Source organism: Pseudorca crassidens, chromosome 2 (genome assembly GCF_039906515.1).
Source record: "Pseudorca crassidens isolate mPseCra1 chromosome 2, mPseCra1.hap1, whole genome shotgun sequence".
Taxonomy (NCBI): domain Eukaryota; kingdom Metazoa; phylum Chordata; class Mammalia; order Artiodactyla; family Delphinidae; genus Pseudorca; species Pseudorca crassidens.
In genome coordinates this window covers 80,895,278-80,916,820 of record NC_090297.1, presented here as the reverse complement: position 1 = coordinate 80,916,820, position 21,543 = coordinate 80,895,278, and the positions used below count along the sequence as shown (strand labels likewise).

At 39.2% G+C, this 21,543-nt stretch overlaps 1 protein-coding gene and 1 pseudogene across 3 annotated transcripts in view; both read right to left on the bottom strand.

Moving 5' to 3' along the window:
• Positions 1-2,081: 2,081 nt before the first annotated feature.
• Positions 2,082-3,303, bottom strand: LOC137218979 (small ribosomal subunit protein uS2 pseudogene; annotated as a pseudogene).
• A 10,707-nt stretch (positions 3,304-14,010) lies between these two features.
• The window catches only part of RPAP2 (RNA polymerase II associated protein 2), an 83,700-nt gene continuing 76,167 nt past the window's right edge, over positions 14,011-21,543 (bottom strand). Inside the window, exons 12-14 of one of the 3 annotated variants that reach the window (XR_010940945.1) lie at positions 18,333-18,482; positions 15,965-16,111; positions 14,011-14,739 (exon numbers count right to left, since the gene is read on the bottom strand). Coding sequence is in view for 2 of the 3 variants with exons in the window: in XM_067726902.1 (XP_067583003.1) it covers positions 18,341-18,482 (142 nt within the window). In the remaining variant the exon portion in view is untranslated. Of the gene's footprint in view, positions 14,740-15,964; positions 16,112-18,332; positions 18,483-18,749; positions 19,355-21,543 lie in introns of those variants that run through there. The other 2 variants (XM_067726902.1, XM_067726903.1) reach the window with 2 other exon arrangements.

Genomic DNA, 21,543 nt, shown 5'->3' with positions numbered 1-21,543 from the left:
CATTCTTTGAAATTTGGAGTTTATATTAAAACCTGGGGGTTATGCTTTATTGAAGGCAACACTTTACTTCAATAATGAAGAATGCCACGTGGTCAGGGAGTGGTGTCCTGGAGAGAAGACAGTGTAGGCTCTGAGGTAGCAGAGCACATGACTGAACCACAGATTGGGTCAGACACCAGAGGCCTAGGGAAGCAGCTGCTTAATCTTGTATAGGTTGAGAGCTTAGTAAATGGCAATATCAGTGTTTAGAGGGATCTCACGATACCTTTGACAGTTAGCTTAGGTGAGCTGGAGCTCAGTGTATATCAAGGGCCTAGAGAGTTTTTATAGGAAAAGTTAGGGAAAGAGTGGATACATAAGGGGAAAAAAAGGATCTTTCTCAAGAAAATTAATTTTGTAGGTTTTTCATTTGTAGGGTGGTTTGGTCACTTTCCCTCCTATGTGCTTGAAAATATATTACTGCCCCAATAAATTTCTAGTCCATTTAGCCTGCTCCAAACCCCAGTTAACCCCCTCTTCTTAATCAGAGTTTTCTCCAAATTCGGATATCTGTGTCTTGAAAAGAACACACCCTGGGTCTTACCTGCCTCTGGGACTTTCTTCTTGAAGCTGCCCCTGCCTGGGCCATTCCTCCCCCTTCCTATCTCTCTGACTTCTATCTCCACTTCATAGCTCCCCATCCATCCTTCCATGCCTTCCCTAATGTCCCCTCCTATCTCTGACCACCACAGCATACCCTGTGCTTTTTAGGTGGTATGAGCATATAATTTAATGTCTAAATTAGAATACTTTTGGAAGTAAAAGGGGGTACTTGTAATTAATAATGATGCAGAGCTTACAGTTATATACTAGGGACAGTCTCAGGCAAACCAGGATGGATGCTCCGTTTCAGGGCATTTACTGTAGTCTTGCCTCTCCCATAGGCAGGCTGAAGATTCTGAGGGCAATGACTGTCTCATCTTTGCATCCCTTCTCATGTCCAGTTAGTAGTGTGTGTGTATATATATATATATATATTTAATTTATTTATTTTTGGCTGCGTTGGGTCTTCGTTGCTGCATGCGGGCTTTCTCTAGTTGTGGTGAATGGGCGTTACTCTTTGTTGTGGTGCGTGGGCTTCTCATTGTGGTGGCTTCTCGTTGCGGAGCACGGGCTCTAGGTGCATGGGCTTCAGTAGTTGTGGCATGCGGGCTCAGTAGTTGTGGCTTGTGGGCTCTAGAGTGCAGGCTCAGTAGTTGTGGCGCATGGGCTTAGTTGCTCCTCGGCATGGGGGTCTTCCTGGTCCAGGGCTTGAACCCTTGTCCCCTGCATTAGCAGGCGGATTCTTAACCACTGTGCCACCAGGGAAGCCCAGTTAGTATACTTTTTAAAGAATAAACTTTTTATTTTGAAATAATTTTAGATTTACAGAAAGTGGCAAAGGTAGTACAGAGTTCCGTATATCCCTCACCCAATTTCCCCCCATCGTTTACATTTTGCATTTCCATGATACATTTGTTAAAACTAAGAAACTGCATTGGTTTATTACTGTTAATTAAACTTCAGACTTTATTTGGATTTCACCAGTTTTTCCATTAATGTCCTCTTTCTGTTCTGGTCCAGACCAGGATACCATACTGCATTTGGTTTACATGTCTCCCCTAGTCTGTGACAATTTTTCAGCCTTCCCTTTTCATGACAGTCTTGAGGGGTACTGGCAAAGTTTCCTGCAGAAATGTCCCCCAAACTTGATTTGTCTGTTTTCTCATGGTTAGACTGACGTTATGGGTTTGGGGGAAATACACCACAGAGGTGAAGTGCCCTTTTCATCATACGTATCAGGCGACACACATTACGCACATGACATCACTGGGGATGTGAACCTTCATCACTTGGGGAATGTGTTTTTCCTTTCCCTATTCTGTTCACTGGGAACAAGTCACTAAGTTTAATCTCCTCTCAAAGGGTGGAAGAACCTCTAACTCTACCTTCTGGAAGGGATAGTATCTACATATATTTTTATTCATTTATTTATTTCAAAACTGATTATTTTCTGGCAACCTTATCTCTGTTTTCTGTTTAACAGCCTGTGGAAGAACAGCTTAAGACCACCCAGTGGTTTTTCCCACCCATTCAGTGTCCTGAGCAGTGGGAGCTGCAGGCCAGCCTTCAGTGGCAGGCTGAGCACTCCAGTGTTCTGCAGATAGGCACAAAGGGCACTTGCTTGCCTTCAGGCCAGCCTGTAACCTCAGGTTGAGCAGCAGTAAAGTCAGAAGCTGAAGCAGTTCATTCGCTTGGAAATCCTCCACAGTCACAGCCTTTTTAGCATACCCTGCTCGTCCTTTTCAGTCCTTTCAGGATCTCTGTATAAGTAGAATCACACATGATCTCTCATGGGTGTTCATAGAAGCCTGCACAGAACTTCCTGGACCAGCCTCCACCACATCAGACCCACTGAGTGAGCTTCCTTGTCACTGCAGGGGATGACAGTGTCCACATAGCAAAAAGGGAGACTCTTGATGGTAGACAAGTTAACATAGAGGCTGTTTGTCAGCCCTGGGGTGATATCCACCAGAAGAACGAGGCTTCTGGAAGGCTGTCTGGATCTGATTAGGGAAGATTCCAGGAGTGAAGCACCAAGCAACAGGAGTCGTTCCAGTGGCAGCAGCAAACTTCAGCAGAGGCTGCTGGCCAGTGTCCCTGGAGAATGACACTGACATCAACCAGGTTTTTCATGGCAACAATGGCATGAACTGCCAGTGGAAGCTTCTCCTGAGTCCTCTTTAGATTTATGATATAGATGCCATCAGTTTTCCTTTGGTAGATGAAATGTTCCACTTGGAACTCAAGGTTGGTCCCACCTAAGTGGGTTCCCGCTGCAAGTAATTTGAGGACATCCTCCTTTTTCATTTGCAGGACATCAAGAACTGTGGACATCATGAAAATTCCCCTTTGTTACAGGAACGGAGGACAATGCCATATGGATCCCTTTCTGGGTAGTGCAGAAGGGCTCTACATATATCACTTGGAGTGCTTCTGTAAGGAAGGTGTGTCTCTTCTACCTCATTTATTTTTCAATCACTTATATCAGTATGTGTATTTATTTTATACTTTGGGTCATAACTCCGTACTATATTGTTATTTATTTTATTGCTGAAATTGTCACGGCCTTGGCCAGTGGGTGCTTTCAGGTTGGTTCCTGTGTCCCTTTGACATAGTTCATTTTGGTTTTTGAGCACTTGCTTAAACTTATGGTACTATAAGGTGCTCCAGACTTGTATTTTCTCTGCCCCAGCCCTAGAACTAGCTATTTTCCCAGGATCTCTGTTCCTTTTATGACATTTAGTTCCTTTAATGACATTTAGAAATCAAGATCTAGCACAGTTCTCTGAGCTAAACTGAAGTCCGCTCAAGTCCTTCCAAGTTAACATAAACCTGGCAGGAGTGTGAGGGAGGCAGATGCAGCACCCAGAAAAGCTGCTGGCCCCACAGTGACCTTGTGGCAGAAGCAGTAGTGGTCCACTTGGGCATCAGTCCATTTGGCTTCCTAATGTTTCTAGTGAGCTACTGGCCCTTCACCTGAGGTCCTAGACCTGCAGAGTGTGGAAGATAACTAAAGAGGTGTTTCTGGGCACAGGGAGGGGAGCAGTGGGATACTGCAGCTTCTTCCCCTCTTTTTCCTGGAGAGTTGTCACTAATAGGTCAGAGGGAGGGGCCCTGTCATCTATGATTTTTTAAAAATTTATTATTAATTTAAAAAATTGAGGCATATATATTTGTTTTGCAATTTGAGGTTTATTTGAATTAACACTCTTATAAAAACAGTGTAGTTGTGTTTAAATGCATAGAAAAATGTGTTCATAAACCATAGTATTCCAGTGGAGTCATAATTGATTATTTTGCAGAGTATAAAGTAAGTTCTCATAAATAATATAGAGAGCAAATTAAATTATTTAGAAATGTGAAATGTTAATTCACTTTATTTTTAATTGTAGTTTATTTATAATTTTGGTTTCAGGTGTACAACATATTGATTCAATATTTTTATAGATTAATTATACTCCATTTAAAGTTATAAAATAATGGCTATATTTCCCTGTGCTGTACAATATGTCCTTGTAGCTTATTTTATACATAGTAGTAGTTTGTACCAGTTAATCCTCTGCCATTACCTTGCTCCTCCTGCCTTCCCTCTCCCCACTGGTAACCACTAATTTGTTCTCTATATCTGTGGGTCTGTTTCTTTTGTTATATATATTTGTTTTATTTTTTAGATTCCACATGTGATAACATACAGTATTTGTATTTCTCTGACTTATTTCACTAAGCATAATACTCTATAGGTCCATCCACTTTATTACAAATTGAAGAATTTCATTATATTTTATGGATGAGTAATATTCCATTGTATATATACACACCATACCTTTTTTATGCGTTCGTCTGTTGATGAACACTTAGGTTGCTTGGCTATTGTAAATAATGCTCCTATGAACATTGGGGTGCGTGTGTCTTTTCAAATTAGTGTTTTCATTCTCCTCGGATATATACTCAGGAGTGGAATTACAGGATCCTATGGCATTTCTATTTTCAGTTTTTTGGGAAACCTCCATACTGTTTTCCATAGCGGCTGCATCAATTTACATTCCCACCAACAATGTACAAGGGTTCCCTTTTCTCAACGTCCTTACCAACATTTGTTATTTGTAGACTTTTTGATGATAGCCATTCTGACAGGTGTGAGGTGATACCTTATTGTGGTTTTGGTTTGCATTTCTCTGATTATTAATGATGTTGAGTATCCTTTCATGTGCCTGTCGGCCATCTGTATGTCTCTGTAAAAATGTCTCTTCAGAGCCTCTGCCCATTTTAAAATAATTTTTTTTTTTTTTGCTACTGAGTTGTATGACGACTTAATATATTTTGGATATTAATCCCATATCTGATATATGATTTGCAAATATTTTCTCCCATTCAGTATGTTGTCCTTTCATTTTGTTGATCATTTCCTTTATTGTGCCAAAGCTTTTAAGTTTAATTAGGTACCATTTGTTTATTTTTGCTTTTGTTTCCTTTGCCTTATGAGACACATCCAAAAAAAAAATTGCTATGATTTATGTCAGAGTGTCTATCTATGATTTCTTCTAGGAGCTTTATGGTTTCAGGTCTTACATTTAGGACTTTAACCCATGTTGAGCTTATTTTTGTATATGGTGTGAGAAAATGTTCTAATTTCATTCTTTTACATGTAGCTGTTCAGTTTTCCCAGCACCACTTATTGAAGACATTGTCTTTTCTCCATTGTATATTCTTGCCTCCTTTGTTGCAGATTAATTGAACATAGGTATGTAGGTTTATTCCTGGGATCTCTATGCTGTCCCATTGATCTATGTGTCTTTTTCTGTGCCAGTACCATACTGTGTTTTTCTTTTTTTAACGTCTTTATTGGAGTATAATTGCTTTACAATGGTGTGTTAGTTTCTGCTTTATAACAAAGTGAATCAGCTATACATATACATAGGAATAATCTCCTATGTATATCCCCATATCTCTTCCCTCTTGTGTCTCCCTCCCACCCTCCCTATCCACCCCTCTAGGTGGACACAAAGCACCAAGCTAATCTCCCTGTGCCATGCGGCTGCTTCCCACTAGCTATTTTACATTTGGTAGTGTACATGCCACTCTCTCACTTTGTCCCAGTCAACCCTTCCCATTCCCCGTATCCTCAAGTCCATTCTCTATGTCTGCATCTTTATTCCTGTGCTGCCCCTAGGTACTTCAGAACCTTTTTTTTAGATTCCATATATATGTGTTAGCATGTGGTATTTGTTTTTCTCTTTCTGACTTACTTCACACTGTATGACAGACTCTAGGTCCATCCACCTCACTACAGATAACTCAATTTCATTTCTTTTTATGGCTGAGTAATATTCCATTGTATATATTTGCCACATCTTCTTTATCCATTCATCTGTCGATGGACACTTCGGTTGCTTCCATGTCCTGGCTACTGTAAATAGAGCTGCAATGAACACTGGTATATGACTCTTCTTGAATTATGGTTTTCTCAGGGTATATGCCCAGTAGTGGGATTGCTGGGTCATATGGTAGATCTGTTTTTAGCTTTTTAAGGAACTTCCATACTGTTCTCCATAGTACTGTATCAATTTACATTCCCACCAACAGTGCAAGAGGGTTCCCTTTTCTCCACACCCTCTCCAGCACTTATTGTTTGTAGATTTTTTGATGATGGCCGTTATGAGGTGATACCTCATTGTAGTTTTGATTTGCATTTCTATAATGATTAGGGATGTTGAGCATCCTTTCATGTGTTTGTCGGCAATCTGTATATTTTCTTTGCAGAAATATCTATTTAGGTCTTCTGCCCATTTTTGGATTGGGTTTTTTCTTTGATATTGAGCTGCATGAGTTGCTTGTAAATTTTGGAGATTAATCCTTTGTCAGTTGCTTCATTTGCAAATATTTTCTCCCATTCTGAGGGTTGTCTTTTTGTCTTGTTTATGGTTTCCTTTGCTGTGCAAAAGCTTTGAAGTTTCATTAGGTCCCATTTGTTTTTATTTCCATTTCTGTAGGAGGTGGGTCAAAAAGGATCTTGCTGTGATTTAGGTCATAGAGTGTCGTACGTATGTTTTCCTCTAAGAGTTTGATAGTGTCTGGCCTTACATTTATGTCTTTAATCCATTTTGAGTTTATTTTTGTGTGTGGCGTTAGGGAGTGTTCTTATTTCATTCTTTTACATGCAGCTGTCCAGTTTTCCCAGCACCACTTATTGAAGAGGCTGTCTTTTCTCTATTGTATATTCTTGCCTCCTTTATCCAAAATAAGGTGACCGTATGTGCGTGGGTTTATCTCTGGGCTTTCTATCCTGTTCCATTGATCTACATTTCTGCTTTTGTGCCAGTACCATACTGTCTTGATTACTGTAGCTTTGTAGTGTGGTCTGAAGTCAAGGAGCCTGATTCCTCCAGCTCCTTTTTTCTTTCTCAAGATTGCTTTGGCTGTTCGGAGTCTTTTGTGTTTCCATACAAATTGTGAAATTTTTTGTTCTAGTCTGGTGAAAAATGCCATTGGTAGTTTGATAGGGATTGCATTGAATCTGTAGATTGCTTTGGGTAGTATAGTAATTTTCACAATGTTGAGTCTTCGAATCCAAGAACATTGTATATCTCTCCATCTATTTGTGTCATCATCAATTTCTTTCATCAGTGTCTCATAGTTTTTCTGCATACAGGTCTTTTGTGTCCTTAGGTAGGTTTATTCCTAGGTATTTTGTTCTTTTTGTTGCAGTGGTAAATGGGAGTGTTTCCTTAATTTCTCTTTCAGATTTTTCATCATTAGTGTATAGGAATGCAAGAGATTTCTGTGCATTAACTTTGTGTCCTGCTACTTTACCAAATTCATTGATTAGCTCTAGTAGTTTTCTGGTAGCATCTTTAGGATTCTCTATGTATAGTATCATGTCATCTGCAAACAGTGACAGGTTTACTGCTGCTTCTCCAATTTGGATTCCTTTTATTATTTATTTATTTTTTTATTCCTTTATTCCCTTTTTCTTTTCTGATTGCTGTGGCTAAAACTTCCAAAACTTTGTTGAATAAGAGTGGTGAGAGTGGACAACCTTGTCTTGTTCCTGATCTTAGATGAAATGGTTTCAGTTTTTCACCATGGAGAATGATGTTGGCTGTGCGTTTGTCATATATGGCCTTTATTATGTTGAGGTAAGTTTCCTGTATGCCTACTTTCTGGAGGGTTTTTTATCATAAATGGGTGTTGAAATTTGTCAGAAGCTTTTTTGGCATCTTTTGAGATGATCATATGGTTTTTCTCTTTCAGTTTGTTAAGATGGTTTATCACATTGATTTGCGTATATTGAAGAATCCTTGCATTCCTGGGAAAAACCCCACTTGATCATGGTGTATGATACGTTTAATGTGCTGTTGGATTCTGTTTGCTAGTATTTTGTTGAGGATTTTTGCATCTATGTTCATCAGTGATATTGGCCTGTAGTTTTCTTTCTTTGTGACATCTTTGGTTTTGGTATCAGGGTGGTGGTGGCCTCGTAGAATGAGTTGGGGAGTGTTCCTCCCTCTGCTATATTTTGGAAGAGTTTGAGAAGGATAGGTGTTAGCTCTTCTCTAAATGTTTGGTAGAATTCGCCTGTGAAGCCATCTGGTCCTGGGCTTTTGTTTGTTGGAAGATTTTTAATCACAGTCTCAATTTCAGTGTTTGTGATTGGTCTGTTTATATTTTCTATTTCTTCCTGGTTCAGTCTCAGAAGGTTGTGCTTTTCTAAGAATTTGTCCATTTCTTCCAGGTTGTCCATTTTATTGGCATATAGTTGCTTGTAGTAATCTCTCATGATCCTTTGTTTTTCGGCAGTGTCAGTTGTTACTTCTCCTTTTTCATTTCTAATTCTATTAATTTGAGTCTTCTCCCTTTTTTTCTGGATGAGTCTGGCTAATGGTTTATGAATTTTGTCTATCTTCACAAAGAACCAGCTTTTAGTTTTATTGATCTTTGCTATTGTTTCCTTCATTTCTTTTTCACTTATTTCTGATCTGATCTTTATGATTTCTTTCCTTCTGCTAACGTTGGGGTTTTTTTGTTCTTCTTTCTTTAATTGCTTTAGGTGTAAGGTGTTTCTTTAGGTAGGATTGTATTCCTATAAACGTCCCTCTTAGAACTGCTTTTGCTGCATCCCATAGGTTTTGGGTCCTCATGTTTTCATTGTCATTTGTTTCTAGGTATTTTTTGATTTCCTCTTTGATTTCTTCAGTGATCTCTTGGTTATTTAGTAATGCACTGTTTAGCCTCCATGTGTTTTTATTTTTTACAGATTTTTTCCTGTAATTGATATCTAGTCTCATAGTGTTGTGGTCGGGAAAGATACTTGATATGATTTCAATTTTCTTAAATTTACCAAGGCTTGATTTGTGACCCAAGATATGATGTATCCTGCAGAATGTTCCATGAACACTTGAGAAGAAAGTGTATTCTGTTGTTTTTGGATGGAATGTCATATAAATATCAATTAAGTCCATCTTGTTTAATGCATCATTTAAAGCTTGTGTTTGTTTCCTTATTTATTTTCATTTTGGATGATCTGTCCATTGGTGAAAGTGGGGTGTTAAAGTTCCCTACTATGATTGTGTTACTGCTGATTTCCCCTTTTATGGCTGTTAGCATTTCCCTTATCCATTGAGGTGCTCCTATGTTGGGTGCCTAAATATTTACCATTGTTATATCTTCTTCTTGGATTGATCATTATGTAGTGTCCTTCTTTGTCTCTTGTAATAGTCTTTATTTTAATGTCTATTTTGTCTGATATGAGAATTGCTACTCCAGCTTTCTTTTGATTTCCCTTTGCATGGAATATCTTTTTCCATCCCCTCACTTTCAGTCTGTATGTGTCCCTAGGTCTGAAGTGGGTCTCTTGTAGACAGCATATATACAGGTCTTGTTTTTGTATCCTTTCAGCCAGTCTATGTCTTTTGGTTGGAACATTTAATCCATTTACATTTAAGGTAATTATAAATATGTATGTTCTTATTACCATTTTCTCAATTGTTTTGGGTTTGTTATTGTAGGTCTTTTCCTTCTCTGTGTTTCCTGCATAGAGAAATTCCTTTAGCATTTGTTATAAAGCTGGTATGGTGGTGCTGAATTCTCTTAGCTTTTGCTTGTCTGTAAAGGTTTTAATTTCTGTGTCGAACCTGAATGAGATCCTTGTTGCGTATAGTAATCTTGGTTGTTAGTTTTTCTCTTTTATCACTTTAAATATGTCCTGCCACTCCCTTGTGGATTGCAGAGTTTCTGCTGAAAGTTCAGCTGTTAACCTTAGGGGATTCCCTTGTATGTTATTTGTTGTTTTTCCCTTGCTGCTTTTAATATTTTTTCTTTGTATTTAATTTTTGATAGTTTGATTAATATGTGTTTTGGTGTGTTTCTCCTTGGATTTATCCTGTATGGGACTCTCTGTGCTTCCTGGACTTGACTGACTCTTTCTCATATTAGAGAAGTTTTCAACTATAATCTCTTTAAATATTTTCTCAGTCCCTTTCTTTATCTGGGACCCCTATAATTTGAATGTTGGTGCATTTAGTGTTGTCCCAGAGGTCTCTGAGACTGTCCTCAATTCTTTTCATTCTTTTTTTTTTATTCTGCTCTGTGGTAGTTATTTCCAATATTTTATCTTCCAGCTCTCTTATCCGTTATTCTTCCTCAGTTATCCTGCTATTAATTCCTTCTAGACAATTTTTAATTTCATTTATTGTGTTGTTCATCATTTGTTCTTTAGTTCTTCTAGGTCTTTGTTAAACGTTTCTTGTATTTCCTCCGTTCTATTTCCAAGATTTTGGATCATCTTTACTATCATTACTCTGAATTCTTTTTCAGGTAGATTGCCTATTTCCTCTTCATTTGTTTGGTCTGGTGGGTTTTTACCTTGATCCTTCATCTGCTCTGTGTTTCTGTGTCTTCTCATTTTGCTTAACTTACTGTGTTTGGGGTCTCCTTTTCGCAGGCTGCAGGTTCGTAGTTCCCGTCGTTTTTGGTGTCTGCCCCCAGTGGCTAAGGTTGGTTCAGTGGGTTGTGTAGGCTTCCTGGTGGAGGGGACTGATGCCTGTGTTCTGGTGGATGAGGCTGGATCTTGTCCTTCTGGTGGGCTGGACCACATCCAGTGGTGTGTTTTGGGGTATCTGTGACCTTTTTATGATTTTAGGCAGCCTCTCTGCTAATGGGTGGGGTTGTGTTCCTGTCTTGCTAGTTGTTTGGCATAGAGTGTCCAGCAGTGTAGGTTGCTGGTTGTTGAGTGGAGCGGGGTCTTAGCATTGAGATGGAGATCTCTGGGAGAGCTTTCGCTGTTTGATACTATGTGGAGCCGGGAGGTCTCTGGTGGTCCAACGTCCTGAACTTGGCTCTCCCACCTGAGGCACAGGCCTGACACCCAGCTGGAGCACCAAGACCCTGTCAGCCACATGGCTTTTGGGAAGTCTGGGGTCTTCTGCCAGCGTTCAGTATGTGTTCTGTAGGAGCTGTTCCACATGTAGATGTATTTCTGATGTATTTGTAGGGAGGAAGGTGATCTCCACGTCTTACTCCTCTGCCATCTTGAAGGTCTACCATACTGTTTTGACTACTGTAGCTTTGTAGTATAGCCTGCAGTCAGGGAGTGTGATACTTCCAGCTTTGTTCTTCTCAAAATTACTTTGGCTATTTGGGGTATTTCTGTGGTTTTATATAAATTTTAGGATTATTCTAGTTGTGTGAAAACTGTCATGGGTATTTTGATAATTGCATTAAATTTGTAGATTAATTTGGGTAGAATGGAGATTTTAACTATTAATTCTTCTGATCCATGAACATGGGCTATCTTTTCACTTATTTGTATTGTCTTCAATTTCCTTCATCAGTATCTTATGGTTTCTAGAGTATAGGTCGTTCACCTCCTTGGTTAAGTTTATTCATAGGTATTTTATTCTTTTTGATACACTTGTAAATGAAACTGTTTTCTGGAATTCTCTGACAGTTCATTATTAGTGTATATAGAAAGGTAACAGATTTCTGTATGTTAATCTTGTATCCTGCAGCTTTACTGAATTCATTTATTACTTTTAATAGTTTTTTTGTGGATACTTTAGGGTTTTCTGTATATAGTATCACACCATCTACAAACAGTGACAGTTTTACTTCTACCCTTACAATTGGATGCCTTTTATTTCATTTTCTTGTCAGTTGGACTTTCAATACTGTGTTAAATAGAAGTGGTGAGAGTAGGTATCTTTGTCTTGTTGATTTTAGAGGAAAAGTTAGTTTTTCAATGTTGAGTATGCTGTTAGCTGTGGGTTTGTCACAAATGGCCTTTCTTATATTGAGATGTGTTCTCTCTATACCAACAATGATGAGAGAATTTATCATTAATGGATGTTGAATTTTGTCAAATGCTTTTTCTGCATTATTGAGATGATCGTGTGATTTTTATCCTTCCTTTTGTTAATGTGGTGTATCACACTGATTGTGGATACTGAACCATCCTTTCATCTCTGGGATAAACCCCACTTGATCATGGAGTATGATCCTTTTTATATATTGTTGGATTTAGTTTGCTAATATTTTGTTGAGGATTTTTGCATCTATATTCATCAGAGATACTGGCCTGTAATTTTCCTTTTGTTTAGTGTCTTCGGTTTTGACATCAGGGTAATATGGTGGTCTTATAGAATGAAATTGGGAGTGGTCCCTCTCCTTCAATTTTTTGGAATAGTTTGAGGATAGGTATTAGCTTTTCTTTTTATGTTTGGTAGAACTCCCCTGTGAAATTGGTCCTGGATTTTAGTTTGGTGCAAGTTTTGTTTTGGTTACAAATTCAACTTCACTAGTAGTGACTGTTCTGTCCATACTGTCTGTTTCTTTTTGATTCAGTTTTGGAAGGGTGTATGTTTCTCAAAATTTGTCCATTTCTTCTGGTTTGTCCCATTTATTGGGATATAATTGTATGTGAGGTAAAATTGACATTTAAAATTATATTAGTTTCAGGTGTATAACATGATTTGATATTTGTATATGTTGCAAAATGATCATCACAGTAAGTATAGTTAACATCCATTACCATATCATTTTTGTAATGAGAGCTTTCAAGATCTACTCTTAACAACTTTCAAATATGCAATACAGTATTAACTATAGTCACCATGCTTTACATTGCATCTCCATGACATATTTTATAACTGGAAATTTGTACCTTTCAATCCCTTTCACCCATTTTGCCCACCCCCAACACCCTGCCTCTGGCAACCACCAATCTGTTCTCTGCACCTATGAGCTTATTTTTTAAAATAGATTCCATCTATGACCTTTTTCAAAAAAACAGATTCCACTTATAAGTGAGATCATACAGTATTTGTCTTTCTCTATCTGACTTATTTTACTTAGCATAATGCTCACAAATTCCATCCATATTGTCACAAATGGCAAGATTTTCTTATTTTTCATGTCTGAATAATATTCCATTGCATAAATATATATACTACATCTTGTTTACCCATTCATCCATCAATGGGCACTTTGGTTGTTTCCATATTTTGGCTATTATAAATAAAGCTGCAGTGAACATAGAGGTGTATATATCTTTTTCAATTAGTGTTTTCATTTTGGGGGATAAATAGCCAGAAGTGGATTTGCTGGATCATATGGTAGTTCTACTTTTAATTTTTTGAGGAACTGCCGTACTGTTTTCATAGTGGCTGCACCAATTTACATTCCCACCAAAACATCACAAGGGTTCCCTTTTCTCCACATTCTTGCCTACACTTGTTACTTTTTTTTTTTTTTTTTGCGGGACGTGGGCCTCTCAGTGTTGTGGCCTCTCCTGTTGTGGAGCACAGGCTCTGGACGCGCAGGCTCAGCGGCCATGGCTCACGGGCCCAGCTGCTCTGCGGCATGTGGGATCCTCCTGGACCGGGCACGAACCCATCCCCTGCATCGGCAGGCAGACTCTCAACCACTGCGCCACCAGGGGAGCCCTTAACTTTTTAAGAAACTGCCAGATCACTTTCCAAAGTGGCTGAATCATTTTACATTTCCACCAGCAGTGTATTAGCACTCCAGTTTCTCCACATCCTCAAGAACACTATCTTTGTCTTTATTATAGTCATCTAGTGGCTGTGAAGTGGTATCTAATTTTGGTTTTAACTTGCATTTCCCTAACAACTAGTGATGTTGAGCATCTTTTCATATGCCAAGCCATTTGGATATTTTCTTTCTGAAATGTCTATTCGCATTTCTGCCCACTTAAAAATTGAGTTGCCGTATTTTTGAGTTTTAAGAATATGTAATCTGGATGTCATTTATCAAGTATGATTTGAAAATATTTTATCCCAGTCTGTGGTTTGTCAATTTGTTTTCTTAATGTTTTTCTTTTTCTATTATGTAAGTTTCAGATGTACATTGCTCAGGACCACTTTATAGCATAGCCAGCTTCTTTAAAAGAATAAAGACTAGACTTCCAAAAGGTTTCATCTTAAATTGTATTTATTTTTATAAATTATTTATTTTTGGCTGTGTTGGGTCTTCATTGCTGCCTGCGGGCTTTGTCTAGTTGTGGTGAGCAGGGGCTACTCTTCTTTGTGGTGCATGGGCTTACTGCGGTGGCTTCTCTTGTTGTGGAGCACAGGCTCTAGGCACTCGGGCTTCAGTAGTTGTGGCATGCGGGCTCTAGCGCACAGGCACAGTAGTTGTGGTGCACGGGCTTAGTTGCTCCGCAGGATCTTAGTTGCTCCGTGTGGGATCTCCCTGGGCCAGGGCTCGAACCTGTGCCCCCTGCATTGGCAGGTGGATTCTTAACCACAGCACCACCAGGGAGGCCCTAAATTGTATTTATTGACCTAATTCTTCACTGTTCTTTAGAATCCAGAGTTGGACTATGAGGCTAAAATGGGACTTTTCTCAATTTTCTGGTCAACTGATATGATGGCTGTAATAATCCAGAAGAAACAGGTCATTATATTTTCTTGAAGTTTCAACTTAAGATTTCAGCTTTCATTTTCAAATAAGTAGAAATACTATATCTTCTATCTAGGATGCAAGGACTTGCTTATCCTTGTTGGAATAATGGTTCTCCTCTATCTGGTGAAGTCACTCTGTCCGGTGGTGACTGATAAGTAGCTCTAACTGTACAATTATTGTGGCTAGAATTCCAGAAATGGTCAATGTAAGTTCATCTATTTGGTCTTCACGGATTACCTGTGAAACAAAAAAGGACACCTGAATAAGACACCTAAAATATTTTTACCAGTTTTGGGGAACACTGTGTTGTCTCCCCAATATACATTCCATTTTCCCCTATTATGTAGCAACAGTGGGTTGGGTAGAATAAACCCAGCTTCATATTCAGCTTGAGGGGTAGGCCCTGATAGATCTAGGTCAATTAGAAAATCCTCTTCTCTCTCCTCCATTCCTTGCTAGAATGACATGGATTAGTTCAGAAGTGCCCTCAATTAGTGTGAAAAGTTTAAGACTCTCAGTAGGACAGTGAGGTATGCTGTAAAGCTGGGAACTACTGAATGATTCTGCCATCTGTAGTAGACAGCTTCTAAAATGACACCCAATGAACTCTGCCTTCTGGTATTCATCCCCTTATATAATCCACTCACCTTCAATATGGGCTGAGTCCAGTGATTAGTTTCTAACTAGTCATGGAATACAGAAAAAGTGATGGATGTTACTTCTGAGATTAGTTACAAAAAGACTGTGGCTTTCATCTTGGGTTTCATCTCACTTGCTCACTCTGAGGGAAGCAACATGCCAAGCAGCAAGGCACACTCTGGAGTGGCCCACGTGGCAAAGAACTGAGAGTGGTCTCTAGGCAACAGAGAATGAGGAACTGAGGCCCCGAATTCAACAGCCTGTGAGGAACTAAATCCTGCCAATAACCACATGAGTGAGCTTGGAAGGGAATCTTCCTCCAGCTGAGCCTTCAGATGACATTGCAGCCCTGTCAGAGAGCTTAACTGCAACCTCATGAGAGACTCTGAGGCAGAGGCCCTAAGCCAAATTGTGCCCAGATTCCTGACTCACAGAAACTGAGATTAAAAAAAAAGTTTGTTTTAAGCCACTAAATTTTACAGTAATTTTTAAGCTGCAAAAGATAATTAATATACTAGCATAAGAAAAGCTAGTTTGAGCTGGGTTTTTTTTTTTCTTCCCTGTTATTTGTAACTGAAAGCATATTAACATATCCTAGCTATTAGTAATCTAATCTTAAAAAGGGTAGGCCATATTATACACAAAGAATTTTGTGAACTTATGGTTTACAAATATCATACAAACAACAACAAAAAAAACCCATCTACCTATTCACAACCATCTCCATTTCTCATATGGAAAATTATGTAATAAGGCCTCATTCATTCAGTGTCCCTTTTAATACTGACAAAGTCCGGGCAAAGATTTACCTTTGATTACTTACACAAATGAACAATGTAAAAAAAACAATGATCACAGGGCAACTGTTAAGTCCACTTAAAACATCTATTGTTTAGGGAATTCTCTGGCAGTCCAGTGGTTAGGACTCGGTGCTTTCACTGCTGCAGCGTGGGTTTGATCCTTAAAAGTACTTTAAAGAAATGAAATTGAGTTATTTGTAGTGAGGTGGATGGACCTAGAGACTGTCATACAGAGTGAAGTAAGTCAAAAAGAGAAAAACAAATACCATATGCTAACACATATATATGGAATATTAAAAAAAAAGTGGTTCTGAAGAACACGGGGCAGGACAGGAATAAAGATGCAGATGTAGAGAATGGACTTGAGGACACGGGGAGGGGGAAGGGTAAGCTGGGACAAAGTGAGAGAGTGGCATGGACATATATACACTACCAAATGTAAAACAGATAGCTAGTGGGAAGTAGCCGCATGGCACAGGGAGATCAGCTCGGTGCTTTGTGACCACCTAGAGGGGTGGGATAGGGAGGGTGGGAGGGAGACGCAAGAGGGAGGAGATATAGAGATATATGTATATGTATAGCGCAGAAACTAACACACCATTGTAAAGCATTTATACTCCAATAAATATGTTAAAAAATGATGAACTGCATAAAAAAGACTAATTTGAACTTTCAGCTTTAAAACAAAAAGTACTTTAACACCATTTGTTTATATACAAGCATTAACTATGCTAATTAAAAATGGTTCTTAATTGATACCTATTCATTAAAGCAGGTCTGGAAGGACCTCTGGTTAGGCAGGCGCTCTTTGTTCTCAGTCTATCTGGAAAAGCAACCTTTCAACCAATGGAGATAGGGTGTCGTGAACCCTGAGGGGTATGATTAATTCAGTCTTCTGTAACTGAAGGTCAATAAAACAAAAAAACTCCAAACTTACTGTACTCTTAGAAGGGCCTTTGAACTGGTGCTTCCACAGGCCAACCTGAGCACACTGCCTAAGTAAAAGCCTTTATTTTACAGGGTCCTCAGGGGAGCAGGGTTGCATGAAAAGGTCACTAGGTATAAGTCTGGAGGCAGTTACAGTGCTAATTCCTTATTTTCTATTCTCTAGCAGGTTCAATAAAGTGATGATGGCATTCTTTCTTGCCTGCCAAATATGGCTCTCAAATATCCTTGTCGTATATTTACAGATTTACTTGAAGAGCTGTTTTTTTAAAACAAATATTCAAATAATAAAATGTAAAATGATATAGATCAGTAGTGTACTTCTGGGAAGGAGACAGGACTGGAGGCAGAAGTGAGGGGGGAATTTTGCTTTTTTTTTTTGCAGTACGCAGGCCTCTCACTGTTGTGGCCTCTCCCGCTGCAGAGCACAGGCTCCGGAAGTGCAAGCTCATCAGCCACGGCTCACGGGCCCAGCCGCTCCACGGCGTGTGGGATCCTCCCGGACCGGGGCACAAACCCATGTCCCCTGCATCAGCAGGCGGACTCCCAACCACTGCACCACCAAGGAAGCCTGGGAATTTTGCTTTTTAAAATTATACATGCAATTCTGTACTGTTTAATTTTTACAACAAGCTTGTATTGCTTTTATAATTTAAAGAATAACTGAAAGTTAAAAAAGAGGAAATCCTCCTTAAGAGGATCGCATTTGTAGTTCAGAATGAATTTTGTTAATCATAACATTAAATCAATACCTATCTGAGCACTTCAGAGTATGTGAAGTAAGAAGTAAAGGGAGGAAGAGATGGAAAGTTGTGATTAAGGCAGAATCAGGGAGGGGACATTCTGATGGGCAGTTTTTTCTTTTTGAGGGGGGGTAGTTTTTAAAAAGAAGCAAAAACTTGGGATAGTAGAAGAGGGCTTATGTATCTGGGAGCAAGGTCAGGATTCAACAAAGCCAGACTTGAAAATTCACCTGTTTATCTGCACATGAGATGACTAAGGTATTGGCTGGGCTGAGGAGGGAAGTAGGATGAGGATATTCTCAAAGATCACTGCAGCAGTTTGGTTGAAGTAAACTGCTACTTGCTGGGAAGAAACATCAGATGGGACATGCAGGATGGGATGGTCTAGATTTGAGTATGAAGCTGATAGCAACGAGTTTCCTGGATTGCAAGAAACAGAACCTATAAAGTTCTGTTATAGGACAGTAGCCTATAAAGGAAAAAAAACGAAGATGGGGCATGAAGTAACAAGAGTGGACAGGAAATGACTGGAGCAGCTGAGAACTAAGGGATATTGTGTTCTACCATAGCAAGCTGAAGTCATCTGGAGGTCTCTACTTGATTTTTAAAATGTCCAATTTGAAAACAGAATCCAAACAGGCAACAAATGAAAAAAAACAAAAAACAACAACAACAAACTAAAGTAAAACACAATGAAACTCACCACTGTGGTTAACAGCTGGTTCTAAATATGATGGTTAAACTTTCAAGGTCTTCATTCTTTAAATGTAATTCTTCAAGCAGGGTGGTCAAAAACTGTGTAAACATTACATTTTCCTGAGAATGCTTCTGAATGCCGAGAATTGAGGTCAGTCTGAAACACCAAAAATATTAAATATATCCATGAAATTGGAAGGACTAAGGGGCTCCAGTCTCTAACATGGCAGAGGGGATTTCTGTGAGGATAATGAAGTCTATCTGATTTAACAAAATTCCCAGAGAGAGAAGGCTTTACTAAAGCTGAAGAGAAATCTCAGGAAAAGACTGAAAAATCAAACGTATTGTTACATAAGGAAAGAAGCCTAAAAGCCTTAATCCAAAACATGTTCATTATGCCAGCAAAAACTACCAAAATTCTGCCCAGAAAATTAATGAAGTCTTTCCACATGGTGAAAGGAGGTTGTGTAGAGAAGCTTAGAGGTGAGAACTGCTTTAAAAAAAAATTTATATCAACTGTTTAGATTATATCACCTGAAAAAAAAAGACAATGAACAAGATTACCTTTTGGATGAAACCTTAACATTTTTATTTTTGTAACACTAAACACATGAATTACATCTTAAAAGGCACTTAATACAAACTTCACAAGGAACACAATGCTTTCTTCTCTAACCATTTCCAGTAAATATCCTTAAAGACTGATTACATATAATAGATTATTTTTTTTTACATTTATTTATTTACTTTTGGCTGTGTTTGATCTTCGTTGCCACGTGCCGGCTTTCTCTAGTTGTGGTGAGCGGGGCTACTCTTTGCTGCGGTGTGCGGGCTTCTCATTGCGGTGGCTTCTCTTGTTGTGGAGCATGGGCTCTAGGTGCATGGGCTTCAGTAGTTGTGGCACATGGGCTCAGCAGCACAGGCTCAGTAGTTGTGGCGCACAGGCTTAGCTGCTCCGCAGCATGTGGGATCTTCCTGGACCGGGGCACGAACCCGTGTCCCCGGCATCGGCAGGTGGACTCTCAACCACTGCGCCACCAAGAAAGCCCATAATAGATTCTTAAAAGTAATTTTCACTGAATGTGATTAGTAAACATGATTTTTAAAAAGTGAACAATATCTAATCACAAACTGTGCAGACCATTCCTTTTCATAAGTTTTTGTATCTCCAGAGAGCATGCTTCACAGAGCCTTTGCAAGAACATTCTGGAAAGGTTTTTGGAAGAAAATTCTTTTTTCCCCAAATAGTCTATACTTCCCACACAAACCTCTTACATATGCTTATTTAACCTTGGTCGTTGCCAGTGGGCACATCAAATATAAATAAAATAACCCTGATTTAAATCAATAATGCTCAAGAAATCAGAGCAGAACAATTCCACAGTAGTGAGTGTAGAATGAGAAATGTTATTTTCTGAGACAGATTTCTTCCTTGCTTATTAGCCATCTCATACAGAAAACAGAAATAAAAGGAAAATTTTGTTAGAATTGTCCAAAGATGCCCTAGACTCTGAGGAGGTGGTAGATTCTCTATATTCCTGAAGGTATTTTAGCAAGAATTGGAGACTAGGTAACTCTAATAGTCCAGTGAAATCTAGAGTTCTACCCAAGAAAACCACTTATTCCTTCCCCACCTCTCCTCTGTTTCTTTACAGCCAGCGGATGGAGTACCAGGTTCTCATATGAGCTTTGTCTGCAAGTATTCTCCAAAGGTATTTTATACTTGAAAATAGGACTAAGTCTTATTTAGGATTAATCCTTATTTAGGATTAAGTCTTCTTAATCCTTAGTCCTTATTTAGGACTAAGACTTATTTAGGATTAATCCTTATTTAGGATTAAGTCTTCTAATGCCAAGCTCAAGCTGTGTACTTGGGTGAACTTATAGGCAGTTGTGGCCAGCTTTTCCTGAGGCATTTTCCTGCGGAGAAAGTGGAACCCAGAAGTCAACTCTGTTGGCTTTTCTCATACTTAGGTGATGTCAACATTAAAACATCAAGTTGCTGCTTCCCCACAGTAAGACCAAAGATACCGGGGATGGGATAGCACTGGCTAAAAACAAGAAGTCAGAGCAGTCAGATCAGATGTCAGCTCCACAGAAATCTAGTTTTTGTGTGTTTTTTTTTTAGTTTTTGAATTTTATTTTTTTATACAGCAGGTTCTTATTAGTCATCCATTTTATACACATTAGTGTACACATGTCAATCCCAATCACCCAATTCAGCACCCCCCCCACCCCCCGCCACTTTCCCCCCTTGGTGTCCATACGTTTGTTCTCTACTTCTGTGTGTCAACTTCTGCCCTGCAAACCAGTTCATCTGTACCATTTTTCTAGGTTCCACCTACATGCATTAATGTACGATACTTTTCTCTTTCTGACTTACTTCAGAAAGAGAAAAACAACTGTCAGACTCTGTAAGATAGTCTCTAGATCCATCCACGTCTCAACAAATGACTCAATTTTGTTCCTTTTTATGGCTGAGTAATATTCCATTGTATATATGTACCACATCTTCTTTATCCATTCATCTGTCGATGGGCATGTAGGTTGCTTCCATGACCTGGCCACTGTAAAAAGTGCTGCAATGAACATTGGGGTGCATGTGTCTTTTTTTTTTTTTTCCGGTATGCGGGCCTCTCACTGTTGTGGCTTCTCCCGTTGCAGAGCACAGGCTCCGGACGCGCAGGCTCAGCGGCCATGGCTCACGGGCCCAGCCGCTCCGCGCCATGTGGGATCCTCCCGGACCGGGGCATGAACCCGTGTCCCCTGCATCAGCAGGCGGACTCTCAACCACTGCGCCACCAGGGAAGCCCCGCATGTGTCTTTTTGAATTATGGTTTTCTCTGGGTATATGCCCAGTAATGGGATTGCTGGATCATATGGTAATTCTATTTTTAGTTTTTTAAAGAACCTCCATACTGTTCTCCATAGTGGCTGTATCAACTTACATTCCCACCAACAGTGCAAGAGGGTTCCCTTTTCTCCACACCCTCTCCAGCATTTGTTGTTTGTAGATTTTTCTGATGATGCCCATTCTAACTGGTGTGAGGTGATACCTCATTGTAGTTTTGTTTTGCATTTCTTTAATAATTAGTGATGTTGAGTAGGTTTTCATGTGCTTCTTGGCCATCTGTATGTCTTCTTTGGAGAAATGTCTATTTAGGTCTTCTGCCCATTTTTGGATTGGGTTGTTTGTTTTTTTAATATTGAGCTGCATG